Source organism: Microcaecilia unicolor, chromosome 5 (genome assembly GCF_901765095.1).
Source record: "Microcaecilia unicolor chromosome 5, aMicUni1.1, whole genome shotgun sequence".
In the NCBI taxonomy this organism is placed as follows: domain Eukaryota; kingdom Metazoa; phylum Chordata; class Amphibia; order Gymnophiona; family Siphonopidae; genus Microcaecilia; species Microcaecilia unicolor.
In genome coordinates, this window is record NC_044035.1 from 95,141,104 (window position 1) to 95,164,620 (window position 23,517).

General features: G+C 44.2%; 1 protein-coding gene across 1 annotated transcript in view; it reads right to left on the reverse strand.

Annotated features, from left to right (window-relative positions):
• The window catches only part of CCDC6 (coiled-coil domain containing 6), a 161,699-nt gene that overhangs the window by 39,979 nt on the left and 98,203 nt on the right, over positions 1 to 23,517 (reverse strand). Inside the window, exon 5 of the mRNA XM_030203109.1 lies at positions 14,936 to 15,096. Coding sequence (XP_030058969.1) covers positions 14,936 to 15,096 — 161 coding nt within the window. The remainder of the gene's footprint in view (positions 1 to 14,935; positions 15,097 to 23,517) is intronic.

Genomic DNA, 23,517 nt, shown 5'->3' on the forward strand with positions numbered 1-23,517 from the left:
TACCCCGAAAGAGCACTATATAGCACTACTACTATAGTGTTGCATTATATGGCATACAATACAGGATCTGGCTAATTAAAATTTCCTTCAAGAACCTATTGCACTACAGACTATGTTTCTATAGTGTAAGGTCATAATGACTTAGCAAGATTTTTCCAAGGTCCTCAGGAAATTCCCCTGCCAACTTGGCTAACGCAGTAGGTGGGCAATTTTGATAACATCTGCTTGTTAGAACAATGACTCATTGTTCTAATGAACAAGCAGATGTTATCATCGTCAAGCTGACCCTCCAGAATGACGTATATGAGAAAATATTGTGATTCTTCAAATCATGACATCTGAAACAAACAAGACTTATGAAACATTCAGAGCTACTTTCCTGCCAAAGAACTGATATAAGAAGCCTCTTGGAAAATAAGAGGTTACCTGAAGATCTGCTGATACATTGACCAGATGACAACTGAATCTCCCAGATACAAGCTGCTATGTCACAGAGATATCTACAGCTCATTAAACCATGGCTCTGCCCTGCAACTTCCCAGAGGTCGACCCTTCACAGTGTGCCAGCCAGTTTGCACCAGAACCTGCTCTAGGTCCCGAGTGAAAGCAGTACTCTACAGCACCATCATCAGAGGAGGATCATGTTCTACTAGCCAGGTTGTAACTTACTGTTTTGTAGTGCTGGAGAAGATAGGATTGCCCATAACAATTACTGGGCCTTGGGTATAAGGTGTACATTCTCTTTTAGATCTCTGGTAGGTACTCATTGTTTTTCTCTAAGTAATCTAGAATTTGTTCATTATTTTTCCATTTATATTAATTTTACCTGCTGCCAATTAAATAAGCTATCCATTCATTGTCACAACTGAGCCCTGTGTCCGTTACTTGTTAATATAACTGGGGCTTTGGATTTTGAGCCATAAGGAAACATAAGATTTGTTTTTTTTAAGTTCCAAAGTGCTATTAAAATTATAATAAAATCCTTGTTCCCTATTACACCGCCCTCAGTGCGATATGTTCTTGCTCCCACACTCCTGCACAGTGACTAAATCCAACTGCAAAGGAGCAGTGATAGGAATCTCCCTAGACAGCACAAACCACCTCTCAGTCTTCTCAGTTAGTTCAAATATACAAGTGCGGGCACCTAGATTGTAGAACTGGCCTTATACTTGGAATGAATGAAGAGTATCCATGCGTCAGCTTCTGCCAAGACTGGAGTTCAGCCTGTGTCTGCACTGGAAGGGTGCAGGATACACACTGAATAAGTTATCCATATAATGTAGCAGATTTAATTGGTGAGAAGCAATTCTTGTGGAGAGCATAGAACTATGGAATATATTCATTTTCAAGTGGTCTAATAACCTGGGGATTTTAGCAGATGTGTACTGGAAAGACTTTGGGGGTTTTTAGCCTTTTTTCCATAGCTTTTACAAGTCTTATCAAATTCTGATGGAAAAAAATAGGTGTTTACTGCATAAACACGAGAAAAACACAACTTCTCCTAGTATTCTTTTACTACTCCCTAGCTTCTTTTATCCTCCAAGCAGGTTTTGTGCCTTTTCTGCGTTGAGGACTATGTGACACAAATATTTAATTCCATTGGAAAAGGCATTCAGCAGTAGCACTTGTGGCACAAAAACACCAACACTGTTTTCTAAATGTCCTCCAAGAACCCCTAATTAGGTGGAAAAAAGCCACCTACATTCGAACAATATATAAACACCTAAGAAGAGAAGATCTACTTATATTTAAGGTCTCTCTCTCAACCAGTTGCACCAAAACTGGATTTTATTACATATAGACTGTTGGTCCTGAAATAAAGTATAGACCACAAATGTATTGTGGTCTTAGGAGATTCAATACATCTAAGGAGCCCAAAAGATATTCAACCCCAGTTTAGTAGCCTCCTGCTGCAGAGGGAAAGGGACCTCACCCCACTGTCATCTTTTGCACAAATCTTGGAGAGGAGATATCCTCACAAGAACAGGAGATCCTTATAGGAGTTGGAGATGGATCAGAAGGTATTACTGTTGATGCCCCCTCTTACAGAAGTCACCTACCTAAGACTGAAGTTTGAAATCTTCCAGAATAATCTGGGATTGTGCAGAAAAGAGATGGAGGTAGCACATAGATTCTAAATCTAATAAAGGCAGAGGAGAAAGAGCCGAATCCTAGAGAGATTTGAGTTTTGGAGTACAGACTGGGATTGTTATTAAAGATCTACAAAGCGCTTGCAATAACCTTTTACAAAGTCCTGGAACATTTCCATGAAGGAATATTGTTGTTCCAGCAGCAGGAAGGAACTTATCTGCCACTATATCAGGAACTAGAGTTAAGGTTAGAGTTTATCCTCCAATTTGTCTTCAAATTTCTTGTGCTATGCCATTGTGCTGAGATAAGAACAAAAATAGAGCTCTGTGTAAGGGATGAAAAAGATGTTTGCGCTTGGTCAACACTAAAAGAATGCCAATGCTGAGCCACTGGTGCCACCAAAGAAATGCTCTTCTATAAGTAATCTAGCCTATGGGACTGTCAATAAAAATAGCCCTGGAAATCAAAAACATTCCCTATAATCCTGTGAACGTATCTTCATTAAACGATGTGTGAGCCCGCAGTTAAACTAACATTTCAATGCATAATATATGGAGCCATTTTAATGAATGCAGCCACTTAAGACCCTCATTAAAGCTCTTAGTCACCACAACATCAGCGGACTCTATACCCATACTTAAAGTGTACTGTGTAAATGAAAATTATTTAGTGCAATATTAACCTTTTGCAGTGGTGATGTCATCCTTCTCTTGTTGCATTAATGATTATAATGGGACCCTGAAGGAAATAACGCTGAAATAAAGCTCTGTCGGACCCTCCAGTTCAAGAGACGAGAACACCATCATTTTTAAGGTAAGTGCTGTCTAACACTTATGAAAGGATTGCTGGACTTTGCTTTGAGAAGCATCAAGTGACTTTTTTTCTATTGAGATTGAGACTATCTTCAGTTTATGTCACTGTTCGATTCATATTGCACTTATTAATTTTCATTTACACAGTACATTTTAAGCACATGTAGAGCCCACTGATGTTGTGATGACTAAAGGGCCCTTTTACTAAGCCACGTAGGCACCTACGCATGCCCAACGCATGTCAATTTTGAGTGACCGCCCGGCTACCACGTGTTCCTTGCGGTAATTTCATTTTTGACGCACATCTGCTAGGCACAACAGAAAATATTTTTATTTTCTGGCACGCAGGCGGTAATCGTCATTATATGCACAGAGACCATTACTGGTCAATGGCTGGCAGTAAGGTCTCAGACACAAAATGGATGAGTGGCAATTTTCATTTTGCCGCACGTCCATTTTCGGCAAAAATTTCAAAAAGGCCCAAAACACACGTCTAAATGTTAGATGTATCTGCAGCATAGGACACATTGAGCCAGGAAATATTTGTGTACTGTCTTTTCAAAGTGGGCATTGACAGTGGGGTACACAGCAGATGGAGTCATATTTTGAAGGGCAGAACTCAGGTAGTAAGAGTGAGAAATGAGTTTTCTAGAGCTTGGCCCTCAACCCAGGGTATGCCTCATTGATCCATTTAGCCCCTTATTTGTTCAACCTGTATCTTTTGCCAGCCTGTTTAGCCATGCATTAGGATGAGCTGCACTTTTGTATATGCTGATGATGAGCAAGCCCCTGTGCCTCAGATTTGGGCCAAGTGGACCTGGTTCTGTGGCAGAAAATGGTAAGTTATGACACTGGTTTTGTGCTACGTGGATGAAATAGAAATGTTGCAGACTGAGTTGTTGTTATCTGACCAGGTGAGGGGCTTCCTCTCCTTCTGGGGAATGGATTTGACTGGCCCTTAAGAATTCCTGATGTGATTTGCGGATCTGTTTAGAGTCAGATTTACAGTTCAGGGTGAAGAGGTCTTTTTGGTTCTGCAACTTATCGGTTACAGTTATCTCTTGAGTAGAACCTGGCACCGGTTATGATGGTGCTAGTAGTGTTGCAGTTGGATTATTTTAACTGCTTTTAATATTCAAGAATGTGTATTAGTTGCAAATGGTGCAGATAACAGGCAGGGCAACACCAAAAAAATTCAGAGACTTTCCTGGACATGGGATTTTACTTACTCCTTTATGCCAGATAAACAGATTGCCCACTGAAGGAATGTGTGACTGGTGCCTGTATTCTAAGAATTGATTCAGCTACCTTGTTGCAGAGAAGTTCTGGGAACAAACCAGACTGCATCTGTTGTCTAATATGGAAATTGCATCATATAGCTATTTTGGGTTTCTCTTCCCTACATGCATCACTTTGAACTTAACATTAAATATCACCTGCCACTTGGATGCCCAGTTTCATAAAATCCTCTTGCAATTTAACAACTTTGAATAATCAGCAAATTTGATCATGTCACTCATTCCTGTTTCGAGGTCATTAATATATTAAAAAGCAGTAGTCCCAGTAGTCCCCACTTCTCCATTAAGAATATTTATTTTATTTATTCATACTTGTATCTTAAAATTATCCAAAAATGAGTTTCGGTTCAATGTGGCTTACATTTAACAGTTGTTAGAGATTACATTGATTCATTTACATTTACAAGCTTGTATGATGCTGTGTTTTACAGTGGTTGGCAAGATAACTATTAGTGTGTAAGTAATAGTCATTGGGTTTCTTGAGAAGATATGTCTTAGTTCATTTCTTAAATGAAAAGATGGATTACAGTTAGAGGTTGTGTTGTGTATTGTTGTTCTAAAATGATTAGTGTATATTTTACTCATAGAATTTCCTGAAGAGGTAGGTCTTTTCTGAACTGGAGGTAGTTTGTGATGCTTCTTTATAATTGAGTTCCACCATTTTGAGACCAGGTAGCTAAAACCCGCCGTGTAGGTGGACTTGTATAGTACAGTTGGGAAGGTGAAGTACTAGGTAACCTCTGGTTCCTGGGTTTGCATTGCTTTGTGATAGTTTGATCATGTCTAGCATGTAATCTGGTGACATGCCAACCAGTGTTTTGAAGATGATTGTGCTGGTTTTAAAAAAATAGTCTGGCCTTGATCAGGAGCCAATGCAGCATTATGAGTAGCGGGGTTGCTCTATCATATTTTGACTTTTTGAATATCAATCTCGCTACTGTGTTTTGGACTGTCTGCAATGATCATAATATGTTTTCTTTGCAGCCTACATATGCTGCATTACAGTAGTCTAGTTGGGACAATATCAGCGCCTGTACTATAAGATGGAATGACTCAGTTTCCATAATGTTTTGAAGCTTTTTGACATGATTGCAGCAACTTGGTCTTCGAGGGTCAGATGCTTGTTGAGAATGATTCCTAGTATTTTTATTTGTGTTTTGATTGTGTAAGATTTATGAGGTTTTTGTAAGCAGTGGGATTGTGCTGGCTGGATAAAACCAGCAGTTTGGTTTTGTCTCAGTTAATTTGACAGTTGTGGCCCAATTTTCCATTAGGTCAAGTCCTTTTTTGGCCTTATCCAGTATCTCTGTGATGCTGGTGTTGAAAGGTATTTAGATGGTGACATCTGTGTATATGAATGGGTTTACATTCATTTTTTCCAGTTTATTGTCGAGTCATCAGGACATTGAATAATATTGGTGATATTGGGGAACCATGAGGAACCCCGCATTCAGGGATCCAGGAGGCTGAAAATTCATTAAACATCTTGACAAGGTAGGATCTAGTTTTCAGAAAACTGGTGAACCAGGCTGCTACTGCTCCAGTTATTCCTATGTTGTCGAGTAGGGTCATTAGTATTATGTGATCTACTAGGTCTAAGGAAATTCACATATCAAATTGTAGTAGTAGTAATATTGACTGGTCTTGGCTTATTCTTCTGAATTTTGTGATCAGGGTGGTTATCACTACTTCAGTGCTACTTGGCAGAGAAGCTGTTATCTAAGAATCAAGCTGGTGCTAATGAAAGGTTGAGGGGATGGCCCTTGAAACAGCCCTGGGGGGCAAAACATGATCATGTCGGGTGAGTGTCAGCTTGTCTGACTTTTATGCTCTGCCTAAGATAAATATATGCTTTAAGGTTAATGGTGCTTAAGATTTAGATCAAAAATTTAGTATTGTGGGGAAGCCAATGAATTCAACATAAAGTATATTTATAAGAATTTGATCAATGAACCTCTTGAGAACCGATGACGAGGTGGGTGCAGAAAAACCTTACATTTAAAATAAAGCGAATGTTACATACCTGTAGAAGGTATTCTCCGAGGACAGCAGGCTGATTGTTCTCATTGATGGGTGACGTCCACGGCAGCCCCTCCAATCGGAAACTTCACTAGCAAAGGCCTTTGCAAGTCCTCGCGCGCCCATGCGCACCACGCATGCGCGGCCGTCTTCCCGCCCGAACCGGCTCGTGTTCGTCAGTCCCATATGTAGTAAAGCAAAGGCAAGGGAAGACACAACTCCAAAGGGGAGGCGGGTGGGTTTGTGAGAACAATCAGCCTGCTGTCCTCGGAGAATACCTTCTACAGGTATGTAGCATTCGCTTTCTCCGAGGACAAGCAGGCTGCTTGTTCTCACTGATGGGGTATCCCTAGCCCCCAGGCTCACTCAAAACAACAAACATGGTCAATTGGGCCTCGCAACGGCGAGGACATAACTGAGATTGACCTAACAATTTTTCCAACTAACTGAGAGTGTAGCCTGGAACAGAATAAACATGGGCCTAGGGGGGTGGAGTTGGATCCTAAACCCCAAACAGATTCTGAAGCACTGACTGCCCGAACCGACTGTCGCGTCGGGTATCCTGCTGCAGGCAGTAATGAGATGTGAATGTGCGGACAGATGACCACGTCGCAGCTTTGCAAATCTCTTCAATAGTGGCTGACTTCAAGTGGGCTACCGACGCTGCCATGGCTCTAACATTATGAGCCGTGACATGACCCTCAAGAGCCAGCCCAGCCTGGGCGTAAGTGAAGGAAATGCAATCTGCTAGCCAATTGGATATGGTGCGTTTCCCCACAGCCACTCCCCTCCTGTTGGGATCAAAAGAAACAAACAATTGGGCGGACTGTCTGTTGGGCTGTGTCCGCTCCAGATAGAAGGCCAATGCTCTTTTGCAGTCCAATGTGTGCAGCTGACGTTCAGCAGGGCAAGAATGAGGACGGGGAAAGAATGTTGGCAAGACAATTGACTGGTTCAGATGGAACTCCGACACAACCTTTGGCAAGAACTTAGGGTGAGTGCGGAGGACTACTCTGTTATGATGAAATTTGGTGTAAGGGGCCTGGGCTACCAGGGCCTGAAGCTCACTGACTCTACGAGCTGAAGTAACTGCCACCAAGAAAATGACCTTCCAGGTCAAGTACTTCAGATGGCAGGAGTTCAGTGGCTCAAAAGGAGGTTTCATCAGCTGGGTGAGAACGACATTGAGATCCCATGACACTGTAGGAGGTTTGACAGGGGGCTTTGACAAAAGCAAACCTCTCATGAAGCGAACAACTAAAGGCTGTCCTGAGATCGGCTTACCTTCCACACGGTAATGTTATGCACTGATTGCACTAAGGTGAACCCTTACAGAGTTGGTCTTGAGACCAGACTCAGACAAGTGCAGAAGGTATTCAAGCAGGGTCTGTGTAGGACAAGAGCGAGGATCTAGGGCCTTGCTGTCACACCAGACAGCAAACCTCCTCCAAAGAAAGAAGTAACTCCTCTTAGTGGAATCTTTCCTGGAAGCAAGCAAGATGCGGGAGACACCCTCTGACAGACCCAAAGAGGCAAAGTCTATGCTCTCAACATCCAGGCCGTGAGAGCCAGAGACCGGAGGTTGGGATGCAGAAGCGCCCCTTCGTCCTGTGTGATGAGGGTTGGAAAACACTCCAATCTCCACGGTTCTTCGGAGGATAACTCCAGAAGAAGAGCGAACCAGATCTGAAGCAGCCAAAAAGGAGCAATCAGAATCATGGTGCCTCGGTCTTGCTTGAGTTTCAACAAAGTCTTCCCCACCAGAGGTATGGGAGGATAAGCATACAGCAGACCCTCCCCCCAATCCAGGAGGAAGGCATCCGATGCCAGTCTGCCGTGGGCCTGAAGCCTGGAACAGAACTGAGGGACTTTGTGGTTGGCTCGAGATGCAAAGAGATCTACCAAGGGGGTGCCCCACGCCTGGAAGATCTGGCGCACTACTCGGGAATTGAGCGACCACTCGTGAGGTTGCATATTCCTGCTCAACCTGTCGGCCAGACTGTTTACGCCTGCCAGATATGTGGCTTGGAGCACCATGCCGTGACGGTGAGCCCAGAGCCACATGCTGACGGCTTCCTGACACAGGGGGCGAGATCCGGTGCCCCCCGCTTGTTGATGTAATACATGGCAACCTGGTTGTCTGTCTGAATTTGGATACTTTGGTGGGACAGCCGATCTCTGAAAGCCTTCAGAGCGTTCCAGACTGCTCGCAACTCCAGAAGATTGATCTGCAGATCGCGTTCCTGGAGGGACCAGCTTCCCTGGGTGTGAAGCCCATCGACATGAGCTCCCCACCCCAAAAGAGACGCATCCGTAGTCAGCACCTTTTGTGGCTGAGGAATTTGGAAAGGACGTCACAGAGTCAAATTGGACCAAATTGTCCACCAATACAGGGATTTGAGAAAACTCTTGGACAGGTGGATCACGTCTTCTAGATCCCCAGCAGCCTGAAACCACTGGGAAGCTAGGGTCCATTGAGCAGATCTCATATGAAGGCGGGCCATGGGAGTCACATGAACTGTGGAAGCCATGTGGCCCAGCAATCTCAACATCTGCCGAGCTGTGATCTGCTGGGACGCTCACAACCCGCGAGACGAGGGACAACAAGTTGTTGGCTCTCGCCTCTGGGAGATAGGCACGAGCCATCTGAGAATCCAGCAGAGCTCCTATGAATTCAAGTCTCTGTACTGGGAGAAGATGGGACTTTGGATAATTTATCACAAACCCTAGTAGCTCCAGGAGGCGAATAGTCATCTGCATGGACTGTAGAGCTCCTGCCTCGGATGTGTTCTTCACCAGCCAATCATCGAGATATGGGAACACATGTACCCCCAGCCTGCGAAGTGCCGCTGCTACTACAGCCAAGCACTTCGTGAACACTCTGGGCGCAGAGGCGAGCCCAAAGGGTAGCACACAGTACTGGAAGTGACGTGTGCCCAGCTGAAATCGCAGATACTGTCTGTGAGCTGGCAGTATCGGGATGTGCGTGTAGGCGTCCTTCATGTCCAGAGAGCATAGCCAATCGTTTTCCTGAATCATGGGGAGAAGGGTGCCCAGGGAAAGCATCCTGAACTTTTCCTTGACCAGATATTTGTTCAGGACCCTTAGGTCTAGGATGGGACGCATCCCCCCTGTTTTCTTTTCCACAAGGAAGTACCTGGAATAGAATCCCAGCCCTTCTTGCCCGGATGGCATGGGCTCGACCGCATTGGCGCTGAGAAGGGCGGAGAGTTCCTCTGCAAGTACCTGCTTGTGTTAGAAGCTGTAAGACTGAGCTCCCGGTGGACAATTTGGAGGTTTTGAGGCCAAATTGAGGGTGTATCTGTACCGGACTATTTGAAGAACCCACTGATCGGAGGTTATGAGAGGCCACCTTTGGTGAAAAACTTTCAACCTCCCTCCGACCAGCAGATCGCCCGGCACTGACACTTGGATGTCGGCTATGCTCTGCTGGAGCCAGTCAAAAGCTCGTCCCTTGCTTTTGCTGGGGAGCCGAGGGGCCTTGCTGAGTCGCACGCTGCTGACAAGAGCGAGCGCGCTGGGGCTTAGCCTGGGCCGCAGGCTGTCGAGAAGGAGGATTGTACCTACGCTTGCCAGAAGAGTAGGGAACAGTCTTCCTTCCCCCATAAAAACGTCTACCTGTGGAGGTAGAAGCTGAAGGCTGCCAGCGGGAGAACTTGTCGAAAGCGGTATCCCGCTGGTGGAGCTGCTCTACCACCTGTTCGACCTTTTCTCCAAAAATATTATCCGCACGGCAAGGCGAGTCCGCAATCCGCTGCTGGATTCTATTCTCCAGGTCGGAGGCACGCAGCCATGAGAGTCTGCGCATCACCACACCTTGAGCAGCGGCCCTGGACGCAACATCAAAGGTGTCATACACCCCTCTGGCCAGGAATTTTCTGCACGCCTTCAGCTGCCTGACCACCTCCTGAAATGGCTTGGCTTGCTCAGGAGGGAGCTTGTCCACCAAGCCCGCCAACTGCCGCACATTGTTCCGCATGTGTATGCTCGTGTAGAGCTGGTAAGACTGAATTTTGGCCACGAGCATAGAGGAATGGTAGGCCTTCCTCCCAAAGGAGTCTAAGGTTCTAGAGTCTTTGCCCGGGGGCGCCGAAGCATGCTCCCTAGAACTCTTAGCCTTCTTTAGGGTCAAATCCACAACTCCAGAGTCATGAGGCAACTGAGTGCGCATCAACTCTGGGTCCCCATGGATCCGGTACTGGGACTCGATCTTCTTGGGAATGTGGGGATTAGTTAAAGGCTTGGTCCAGTTCGCCAGCAATGTCTTCTTTAGGACATGATGCATGGGTACTGTGGACGCTTCCTTAGGTGGAGAAGGATAGTCCAGGAGCTCAAACATTTCAGCCCTGGGCTTGTCCTCCACGACCACCGGGAAGGGGATGGCCGTAGACATCTCCCGAAGAAAGGCCGCAAAAGACAGACTCTCGGGAGGAGAAAGCTGCCTTTCAGGGGAGGGAGTGGGATCAGAAGGAAGGCCATCAGACTCCTCGTCAGAGAAATATCTGATGTCCTCCTCCTCCTCCCACGAGGCCTCACCATCGGTATCAGACAAGTTCACGGACCTATGTCTGAAGCCGTGCCCGGCTCGACTCCGTGGAACCACGGCCACGGTGGGAGCGTCAAGAGGTAGACTCCCTCGCCCGCACCGGTGAAACTCCCTCCGCCGATGTCGTCGGGGAGCCTTCCTGGGAGGCGACCGCAGTCGGTACCGCAAGCGGCACCGATGTCGGAGACCTCACCCCGGGCAAAGGGCCAGCCGGCGCCTCACTCGACGGTACCGGTGGCGCAAGCACCCCCGGTACCGGAGGGGAAGGGCGCAACAGCTCTCCCAGGATCTCTGGGAGAACGGCCCGGAGACTCTCGTGCAGAGCGGCTGTGGAGAAAGACATGGAAGCCGATGCAGGTGTCGATGTCAGAGTCTGTTCCGGGCGTGGAGGCTGTTCCGGGCTGTCCAAGGTGGAGCGCATCGACACCTCCTGAACAGAGGGTGAGCGGTCCTCCCGGTGCCGATGCCCTCGGTGACCCAGAGCTTTCGGTACCAACACGGGAAGGAGATCGGTGTCGATGCTTCTTTGACTTTTTCAAACGAAGCATGTCACCGGAGCTTCCCGGTACAGACGAGGAGGACGTAGAATCCAGCCTTCGCTTCCTCGGTGCCGAGGCTGAAGAAGGTCGGTCTCGGGGGGCTGTACCGCAGGAGCCCTCAAGGTAGGGGGAGACCCACCCGAAGGCTCACCGCCACCAGCAGGGGAATGGACAGCCCTCACCTGCACTCCAGTCGAAGCACCACCGTCCGACGACATCAGCACTAGTGAAGGTCCCGGTACCACCGACGCCGACGCAGCCTTCCGATGTCTCGGCCCCGACGACGCAGAGGGTCGATGCCTCGATGCAGTCGCGGCCGAGGGCGGAGGTCTTGACGCTGTCGACGTCGACGCACTCGATACTCCCGGTGCCGACGAAGAGCCCGAGAACAAAACATTCCACTGGGCCAATCTCGCTACCTGAGTCCTTTTCTGTAAAAGGGCGCAAAGACTACAGGCCTGCAGGCGGTGCCCAGCCCCCAGACACTGAAGACACGACGCGTGCCTGTCAGTGAGCAAGATTACCCGGGCGCACTGGGTGCACTTCTTGAAGCCGCTGGGAGACTTCGATGACATGGGCAGAAAAATCACCCCGGCGAAATCAAAACTCGTAATTGCGGTAAGGCACCAAAAAGAGGGGGAGAAAAAATTCGACCCGAGGCCTCAAAAGGGCCTACCCCGAAAACGAAAGAAAACTTAACGGGGCAAAAACTGGAAATACAGGAAGGGGAAAAAGACCGAAAGGCCTTCTTCCGAAATCCTTTTTTTTTTTTTTTGTAGCGAAAAGTCAAAAAGACGCGCAAGGGTCAACTTAAGGGGCGTGAACGGCGTAAACACAACCGAACCGAGCGCGGACAAAAGAAGACTGACGAACACGAGCCGGTTCGGGCGGGAAGACGGCCGCACATGCGCGGGGCGCATGGGCGCGCAAGGACTAGCAAAGGCCTTTGCTAGTGAAGTTTCCGATTGGAGGGGCTGCCGTGGACGTCACCCATCAGTGAGAACAAGCAGGCTGTTTGTCCTCGGAGAATATATATGTAAGGAGCACCACTGAGGTTTTCGGGGCTCTGTTAAGTTTTGAGTGGGAATGGACCAAGCCTTATTACTTCAGTGCTACAGCATGGTCTGAAGCCTGATTGAGAGCTGTGAAGGACTGAGTAGTGCGTTAAGTATTCCATTAATTGTGAGGAGGAGGAGAGGGGGATGCAGAGAAGGGAGAGGGGTGCTGGACTCACGGTAGAGAGGATGGGAGGGAAAGGAAAGTAAAGAGATGTCGGACCAAGGGGATGAAGGAACAGGGAGTCAAATACTGAACCCACAGCAGGAAAGAGAAAGGGAAGGAGGGCAGGCAGGTGAGCTAGATGCTGGAATTGGGGAGGGGGAAGGGGGGAGCTGGGTGTGGTTGGAGAGCCAAGAGACACATTGGTGTGGAAGAGAAGAGCGGGGAGAAGCTGGACAAAGGGAAGTAACAGAAATGGATAACTAGTTTGGTCAAATAGTTTTCTAGAAACAATTTTGACCATGGTATACTACTGCAGAAAGAATTCCAGCCAATCTCAGTGAAACCTGGAAGCTAAATGAAGCACATAAGCATTGCCACGCTGGGAAAAGACCAAAGGTCCATCAAGTCCAGCACTCTGTCTCCGACAGCGGCCAATCCAGGCCCCAAGAACCTGGCAAAAAACCCCAAATTTAATAACGATCAATGGACTATTCCTTCAGAAATCTGTCCAGACCCCCTTTAAACTCAGCATGAAGTGGCTCGAAAGGCTATTTTGCACGTGCTACCTATTACAATACCAAAAATCTGAGCTTTCTTTTAAAGGGTGGGGAAAATGTGGAAACTGGAGCCTGGTAGAGCAGCTGCAGCCCAGGTTTCTCTAACCATTGGACCACATAGATTAGTTGATATGGGGAAAAAAGGAAAAGGTAGGAGAGAGAAGGCAGAGGAAAACAATTAGAGAGTAAAAATAAAGCAGATTAAGCACTTCTTTTTTTAAGCTTCTAAAATCTTTAGCTGGCATCCATGTTTGGAATATACCACTACCATATTTCTTCAATTCCAAGACACACCCTCATTTTGCAAAAGTGAAAAATACTGGTGGTAAATAAATATCACAAATAAACATACCTTGCAGCTTGATCACTGGTGATGCTTTCTGGCAGACACTGGTACTCGAGGAAAACAGAATCCTGTCAGGCAAGGGAGCATGACAGGATTCATTTCTGGGCCGCCGCCACCCACCCCCCACCCTCCTAGTTAATATTGTACCAGTAATTTTACTGTTGCTGGAGAGAATGCCCTGGGGTATATATGTTGTCTTCAAGTGGTTGAATCCCTGTGTGTCTCAGTGGGCAGCTTCTCTCCCAGCAGTCCACACTGGCACTCCTTGTGCATGCTCAGTTCATACGCAAATTGAGCATGTACGAAAAATGCCAGTGTTGGCGGGCTGAGGGGAGGCCACTGACTTCTTGCTGGGGCAGCACTGGGATTTGGCTGCTCAAAGATCACATACCCCATGGAAGACACGGCGAGATCAGAGAAGCATGGTGGGCAAAACAAAAAATTAAAATAGTGGATGAGACAAGGGCTCCAAGTCAGCCAGAAAAGCATATGGCAGCATGAGTCCAGATGTGGACAGTGTACCGCACAGACCAGAGGAGCATGGTGGGCAAAAAGAAAAGCACGTGGCAGCATGAACCCAGATGTGGAGAGTGTACTGCGCAGACCAGAGGGGCATGGTGGGCAAAAAAAAAAAAAAAAAAGGAAAGAGTGGATGAGATAAGGGCTCTAAGTCTGCCAGAAATGCACATGGCAGTATGAGTCTGGATGCAGAGAGTATACCACAAGGTTCTGTTCCCTGCCAGCCCTTCAGGAAAGAAATCCGCCAAAAGGTGGAGAACTCTAAACACCCCACGGACAACAACAAGAGATAAGATAAAAGTGGGAGGACGACCAAGGATTCCAAAGACTGAAAGGATGTATAATAATAAGGATGTTTATTGAGGTATAAAGACTCGACACAAAGTCGTGTATTGAGGTATAAAGACTCGACACAACGTATGTATTTAAATTGAGTGGAGGAGTGGCCTAGTGGTTAGGGTGGTGGACTTTGATCCTGGGGAACTGAGGAACTGAGTTCGATTCCCATTTCAGGCACAGGCAGCTCCTTGTGACTCTGGGCAAGTCACTTAACCCTCCATTGCCCCATGTAAGCCGCATTGAGCCTGCCATGAGTGGGAAAGCGTGGGGTACAAATGTAACAAAAAAAAAAAAAAAATTGATTATAGACTCCTGATGCAGGCCTAATGGCTGAAACACGACATTCCCCTGCCAGCCCTTCAACAGATACAGTATATCTGTTGGCCTCCGGTAGCTTTGTGAATTAGACTGTGATTTCAATTTTTGGGCCTCAACTCTAAGATGCCATCGAATGTAAGCTGCACCTGCTTTCCACACATGTCAAAACCAGTAAAAAAGTGAGTCTTAGAATCGAGGAAATATGGTATATCATTTTTTTTTCTCTCCCTTCCCCCACCCAAAAAAAATTTTTTTCTCTCACCCTATAGAAAGATCAATAAAAGAAAATTAGAAAAAAAAAGTCCTTACGCTGTAGCTGTGCAGCCCGCAGCTGTTTCTTTAACCTCTCAACCTCATTCTTTAAAAATCTGATGTGTCGCATCATATTTTCTGGCGAGTCAATCTCCATTGATATGTCTCTTGGAGATGGTGGGGCAGAAACTGGCTGGTCTAACTTCTCCTGTAAAATTCTATATAAAGAAATCTCAATCAGTCTTTTTCCACAGAAAGAGAAAATATGAGAATACATGCACCTGTAACTATTTACTTGAAGCAGCAGAGATATCATTAATATACCAGATTACACTAAGATAGCCCAAACCCTTATTTCTTAATTATATAAATTCAATAGAAATCTTTACAAATGCATAATACATATATTTTCATATCATTAAGCAACATACCTTTACCCTGACACCAGCTTGCTTGTCTAAACATGCAAAGATTGTTCTTAAAACAAATAAGCACATCCAAAGTATACACCACCTATCAACCACATGACATTTATTGGTTAACAATCTCTCTTCAGTACTCAGAATAAAGATTTAAAATATCATGAAGCCAAGTGAAACAAGCTCCATATAGAACTGGCAACCAAAGACTATACAGAAATATGGCTCTCATCAAAAAGATGGTGAAAGCACTAGTGGAATTAAAGTGAACCCCAAGTTGATTTTTAGACTAGCCCTTGAGATTCAGAATAGCACTTTCAACTTTTCATATGCCAGGGTCCTTCGTAGGCACCTCCTTATTCAAGCCCGCTACAGGGCTAATAAACAAGGGATAGGGGGAAGGGCCTTGCTGAACAGGTGAGATAGTGTGTCAGGCCCCTCCCTCCCCCCCACGAAAACTTAAGAACATGTGCAAGTGTAATTGTGTGGAGAGGGAAGGGTTACTCATCATGGGTTCAGCTGAGAGAAGTCTTGCCTCACCAATTTGCTTCATTTCTTTGAAGGCGTAAATAAACGTGGATAAAGATGAGCAGTTGATGTAACGTATCTAGATTTTCTTCATGAGAGACTAAACTGGGACAACAGATGCAAGATCATACTAGACAAAATTGCACCATTACAAATAAGAACCTCACGTAGGAGGCACATCTCGATACCCTGGTTTAATGATTAACTGAAAAAATTAAAAACACTAGTAAAGAGACTTGAACGAGCATGGAAAAAAATGAAAGATGAATATACACTTAACGCATGGAAGCAAATGCAAAGAAAATACAAATATACAATAAGACAAACCAAAAGGTCATACTACAAATCCAAAATAGGGCCAGATTACAAAGACACACAAACTTTTCCAACTCGTGAACAAGCTACTTGACACCACACCAGTTACCACAACCAACACAGACACCCCTTCAGCAGACAGCCTGGCCAAATACTTCAATGAGAAAATTATAAAACTACAATCCACGTTACCACTCAATGCCACCGACCTAAAAAAATTCATTACCTGTCTGGACCCAATCACCGATGAATACCCAGCAGACCGAATCTGGACAAACTTCGATCTACTGACGGACGAAACAGTCACCCAAGCAATCAACAGGTTCACCAAATCCCACTGCAAACTGGACATATGTCCCAACAACCTAATAAAATCCGCCCCTCAACGCTTCATAATAGACCTCACATCATACCTACACTACATGCTACAACATGGACTCTTCCACAATGACAAAGGAAATATATTACTTACCCCAATACCCAAAGATTTAAAGAAAAAAGCAAATGACATAACTACCGCCCGGTAGCATCCATCCCTCTGGCAGTAAAACTAATGGTAAGTATGGTAACCAAGCAACTTACCGACTACTTAAACAAATTTTCAATAGTACATGAATCACAATCAGGATTTCGATCCAATCATAGCACAGGAACAGTACTAATCACTCTCCTAACCAAATTCAAACAATTGCAACTGGCAACAGTGTACTTCTCCTACAATTCGACATGTCCAGCACGTTCGACATGGTTAGCCATAAAATACTATTGAACATACTAGAATACTTCGGGATTGGAGGAAGCGTACTGAGATGGATCAATGGCTTCCTAACCGCAAGAACATACCAAGTGATATCTAACTCGAAGACATCATCAGCATGGAAACCTGAATGTGGAGTACCCCAGGGATCACCGCTCTCACCAACCCTTTTCAACCTGATGACACCACTGGCCAAATCGCTATCCAACCAAGGCCTCAACCCTTACATCTACGCAGACGATGTCACAATCTACATCTCGTTCAAATATGATCTAACAGAAATTACAAACGAAATCAAACACAGCCTCCAAATAATGAACTCGTGGGCGGATGCATTCCAACTAAAGCTCAATGCAGAAAAAACACAATGTCTCATCCTCTCATCACAATACAACACGAACAAACCCACTACTATAAACAGCACAAACTACACCCTCCCTGTCTCGGACAGCCTGAAAATTCTCGGAGTTACAATTGACCAAAATCTCACACTAGAAAGCCATACGAGAAATACAACAAAGAAAATGTTTCAGTCAATGTGGAAACTCAAAAGAGTAAAACCTTTCTTCCCAAGGGAAATATTCCGCAGCCTAGTATAATCAATGGTGCTAAGCCACCTAGATTACTGTAATGCCATCTACGCCGGATGTAAAGAACAAATCATTAAGAAACTCCAAACTGCCCAAAACACAGCAGCCAGACTCATATTTGGAAAAGCGAAATACGAAAGCACCAAACCCCTAAGAGAAAAACTACACTGGCTACCACTAAAAGAACGAACTGCGTTCAAAATCTGTACCCTGGTCCATAAAATCATCCACGGTGAGGCCCCAGCATATATGTCAGACCTCACAGACTTACCAACCAGGAACACAAAAAGGTCAGCACGCACATTCTTGAATCTCCACTACCCCAGTTGCAAAGGACTTAAATATAAATCAACATATGCATCCAGCTTCTCCTATATTAGCATGTAACTATGGAATGCACTACCAAATGTCATAAAAACAATGCATGACCCAACAAACTTCTGAAAATTACTAAAGACCAACCCTGTTCAAAAAGATATATCACGATCCATCCTAAATACCAGACAACGAAACTCTACCAGAACCAGACAAAACCAAACTCTCTATACCTGACTGCTTCAGTCATTCTATCACCAATGAACGTTAACGAACTACCACCTTATTTCTCACGCTCGAAATGAACTGATTACCTAATTTAATCTATAATTTATGAACTTTAATGCAATACCACTTTGTATTTCTCATTCCGGGAATGGTGATCGCCATTACGGCATAATGTAAGCCATACTGAGCCTGCAAAAAGGTGGGAAAATGTGGGATACAAATGCAACAAATAAATAAATAAAACCTTATGCATCCAGCTTCTCCTACATAAGCACACAACTGTGGAATGCACTACCAAAAGCTGTGAAAACAACGTACGACCATCTCAGCTTCCGGAAATTACTAAAGACCAACCTGCTCAAAAAGGCATACCCTACCGACCCAACTTAAGTGTCTGAACCCTGCAACACAATGTAACTAAAGCTCGTAATGAACACTATATAACTCTTCTTCTCTACGATTCCCAATGTGTCTGTAACATATGAACCTTATTCGACTATAACATCACTTTGTATTTGTTTCCCTACCGGAGTTGGCAAACGCCTTCGCGGTACTATGTAAGCCACATTGAGCCTGCAAATAGGTGGGAAAATGTGGGATAGAAATGCAACAAATAAATGTTAAGCTTTGTGAATATTGCTATGATGAACAATAGATTATAAGTGGGGTTATGTTTATTCATGGATAATAAATTATACACTGGAGGTAAACGTAAAGTGGCTTCTGATTCTTCTACCGATTGATTCTTCGAGTTTGGATCAGGATGCATCCTTAAAATCGAAACACTCATACAGAGGGAAAGGACGACTTGAGGGGGGGGGGAGCGGGGTGTCACACAATCATTCCCCAGTAAAAAGAGTGACATCCAGTCACCAGATCTGAAAAATGACCTTCTGGTATATAACTTGTCTCAATTTATGTTTATCTTCAGTTGAGCTTTCTTTGCTGGAAAAGGGTTTGTCTTTTGTTCCGACATAGCGCCATGATTTATTCCTGACCCAGGTGAGGTTATTCAACTTTTTTCAGCATATAAAGATGGCCTTACAATTTTGCAAAAAATGCTTCAGTTCCTGATCAGATACTGTCTCTGCCATTTATTTTAATTGTACTCACCCAAACCTAAGTGGTTTCCAAAGAAAACATACAAACAACTATATCTCGTGACAAAAAAACCTATTATGTAACACATACATACCCTCAAATTCTATATAAGGTGCGTCCAGTTTACACACACTACTCAACTGAGTAACGAGCCAATCAGTGATAACTGGCGATAATAAACAATTATCACTAATTGGCAATAACTGGAATTTACACGCACTTCTTTTTAAGCATATTCTAAAAAGAGGCACATGTAAATTCTAATATGCGTAGCTGAAAAAGGGGGCACAGCCATGGTGGACTGTGGGCATGTCAGGGGGCATTACTCGAACTTACACACACTGTTACAGAATTTGAGGGAATGCACCTATGTTTAGATGCAGGTATTTACAAAAGGTTTTCAGTGGCGTAAATTGCCAAATCTAAATGTAGGCACATTCCCTGGTCCTATGCGTTATTCTATACACAATGCCTAACTTTAGGGGCTTTTTATATAACAGCGCTAGGCGTTTTAATCGTATGCATCTAGATTTTAGACGCCATTTACAGAATCTGGCCCGTACTAACAAAAATTTCTTCTTCAAATCTGATACAAATATTAAATCATAAACTTACATAATAGGGAAAGCCTGTAGATCTACACGGATGCCTCTGGGACCAACAGACTGCAATATTCAGGCATTTGACGTTTTAAAATGGTGTCAAAAGAATGAGCAGCCCAAATGGAAAAAGTCAAACCAAATGTGTATTAAAACCACATAAATTCAAACTGCCCGACACAGGCCATGTTTCGTCACATCAGGGATGCGTCAGGGGCTCTGATCTTTGTGATTTTTGCGCCTTTTCATAGACGAGGACACTGCACATTTATTACTAGGAGTACAGCTCTCCACAAAGATCAGAGATACCAAAATTTGCTTTTCAACGTAGGAGAAATTTAAGAGTTTTGGAAAAAACAAAACTCCTAAATAGGGTGCATCTTAGGATAGCATTAGGGGCCACAGGAAATGTGCAAAGTGTATAATGTGTGAACACACTGGAACTGTTCGAGTTTCAACATCCTATTTGTTATAAATTGAAATGTAACACATATTGTGATTCTGAAGGTATTATTTATGTGATCATATATCCTTGTTCATTTTTATATTGATAAGACTTTCAGAAAAATTAACTCTCAGATAATAGAACATTGTTCAGTGATAAGAGATCACAAGGTGTTGGCCCTTCTCTCTACATTGGGAGGAGAAAGTCCACACTGCAGGATTTGATGTTTTACATTACTGAGCAACTTTACCTGAGGGGAGGTGATTTTGCTAGAAGTTTGCTTCAATGAGAGCATTAAGACATTAAGACATTTTAGATTGAATATGGAAACTAGGCTGTAATGCTGTATGCATTTGTTGTTGGTTAAAAACTTATATTTACAATGCTTGTGTCAGTGTCTTTTGGATAGGACCATGGTGGTTGAGCAGGATTGAGCCTTGACATTTTTAGAGTTGTGTGCGAAGTTCGGCTAAGGGATTAGTAGTATATTGTTAGATGTTAATGTTAGTTAGAATGCCGTTTTTTTTTTTTTTATTGCTGTTTTGTTTTCGTTTCTAGCTCTTGGTAAAAAAGATTTTTTTTTACCTTCTTCCTTTTGTGAACTTTTCTATTTTGTAAATACTAGCCTTTTAACCCTTCATCCAACTATGGGAGCTCCACTGGCCTATTATGCAACCCACCCACAAAAAAGGACACACACTAGACATCATAACTCACAAATTCTCATCAAAGACCATCCTCACTATCACAGATACAAAATGGACAGCTGCACCATGGTCAGATCACTACAAAGCTAATACCTCCCTCTCATGGAAAACAAAAGGGTCACAACGAAAACAGGAAAAAAGAACCTATACCACAAGAGGCAAAATAGACCCACTAACATTCTGGCAAGAACTTTACACTGATGAATGGGCAACTCCCACAGACTCACCCCAATTTCTACAAGAATGGGACAACAAATGTACAGCAATACTAGACAGCATAGCACCGCTCCAAACTAGATCTTCAAAAAGAAAAAACTCCATACCATGGCTCAATGAAGAACTGAAAGACTTAAAAACACAGGTCAGAAGACTGGAAAGAATATGGAGCAAAAGAAAAGACGAAATCACTCTTAATGACTGGAAACAGCTGCAAAGAAAATACAAATACAAAACCAGACAAACTAAAAGAATGTATTACAAAATCATAATAAGACCAAGCTACAAAGATGCACATAAGCTCTTCTCACTTGTGAACAAACTCCTAAACACTACACCGGTTACTTCTAACAACACAGACACCCCATCCGCTACTAACATAGCGAATAATTTTTACGAAAAAATCATAAAACTCCGGCGCATGATACCAAACACCACCACCGACTACACAAAAATCCTTGACTGCTTAGATCCAAAACCTGGGGAATACCCAGCTGATCGTTCGTGGACCAACTTCGACGAAATCTCAGCAAATGAACTCTCACAATGGCTTAAAAAATATAGCAAGTCTCAATGCAAACTAGACATCTGCCCTGTTAGCCTAATAAGAGCCGCTCCAAAACAATTCAAGAAAGACCTTACGGACCAAATCAACCACAGACTCCAAAACGGCCTATTCCCCAAGAATAAAGGAAACATCCTACTCACACCTCTGCCAAAAGACGCTAAAAAAAGCACAGTGGACTTAACTATCAACCAGTTGAGTCTATACCGCTCATTACTAAAATAATGGAGGGTATAGTTACGAAACAACTCACTGAATACCTAAATAAACACTCAATTCTACATGAGTCACAATCAGGATTTCGATCAAATCACAGCACTGAAACTTTACTAGTGGCGGCAATGAACTCATTCAAAAAAACAATTGCAACCGGCAAAAACATACTAGTACTGCAATTTGACATGTCAAGCGCCTTCGACATGGTTGATCATGGAATACTACTTCATATTCTAGAATACTTCGGAGTCAGAGGCCCGGTCCTCAAGTGGTTCGAAGGATTCCTCACCACCAGATCCTACCAAGTAATAACAGATGCCGAAAGATCACCTCCATGGACACCGGAATGTGGAGTTCCTCAAGGATCCCCCTTATCACCTACCATCTTCAACTTAATGATGATACCACTAGCCAAATTATTAGCCAATCACAACCTTAACCCTTTCATATATGCAGACGATGTCACAATCTACATCCCGTTCAAACACAATATAACCGAAATCACCGAGATCAACCAAGGCCTCAGAATTATGCACACCTGGGCAGACTCATTCCGTCTAAAACTCAACGCTGGAAAAACTCAATGCCTAGTACTCACTTCTCAATATAACACAAACTACTCCTCCACTATTACCACACCATACTGCACCCTTCCTATTTCAGAAAACCTGAAGATTCTCGGAGTTACCATAGACCGAAACCTCACTCTCGATACCCACGTGAAGAACACGACAAAAAAGATGTTCTACTCGATGTGGAAACTCAAAAGAGTCAAGCCTTATTTCCCGAGAAGCATTTTCCGCACCCTGGTACAGTCTATGGTACTAAGTCACTTGGACTACTGTAAAGCTCTGTACGCCGGCTGCAAAGAACAGACTATCAAGAAACTCCAGACAGCCCAAAATACCGCAGCCAGACTCATATTTGGTAAAACCAAATACGAAAGTGCGACACCCTTAAGAGAGAACCTTCACTGGCTACCACTCAAAGAACGCATCGAATTCAAGATATGCACGATCGTACACAAGATCATTCACGCAGACGCCCCTCTTTACATGTCTAACCTAGTGGACCTAACGCCCAGAAATGCCAAGAGATCAGCCCGCAAATTCCTCAACTTGAACTTCCCTAGCTGTAAAGGACTTAAATACAAGCAAGCATACGCCACCACCTTCTCGTATAGAAGCACACAGCTATGGAATGCGCTACCCCCAACCTTAAAAACCATGGACAATCTAAGTAACTTTCGCAAATCCTTGAAGACATCTCTTCAACAGAGCCTACAAAAAGAACCTCTAAAAACACAAATCACCACACAACCCACCCACACAACCAATTACATCTCCTACATCACCCTACTTAACACCCTCTTCTCTTTCTCTAAATATCTTCATCCTACCACTGACTATATCTACTATTCCCTCATGAATATGTCATAATAACACTCTGTAAGCCACATTGAGCCTGCAAATAGGTGGGATAATGTGGGGTACAAATGTAATAAATAAATAAATTACTTTGTCTGCAACTTCCTTGCAGAACCATTGTGTTTTCTTTTCCTTCTGCTTTTATTTAGTTTACTTTATTAACAAAGATCCATTGCACATTTTAAAGCTTTTTTCACTTCCCTATCTCCTC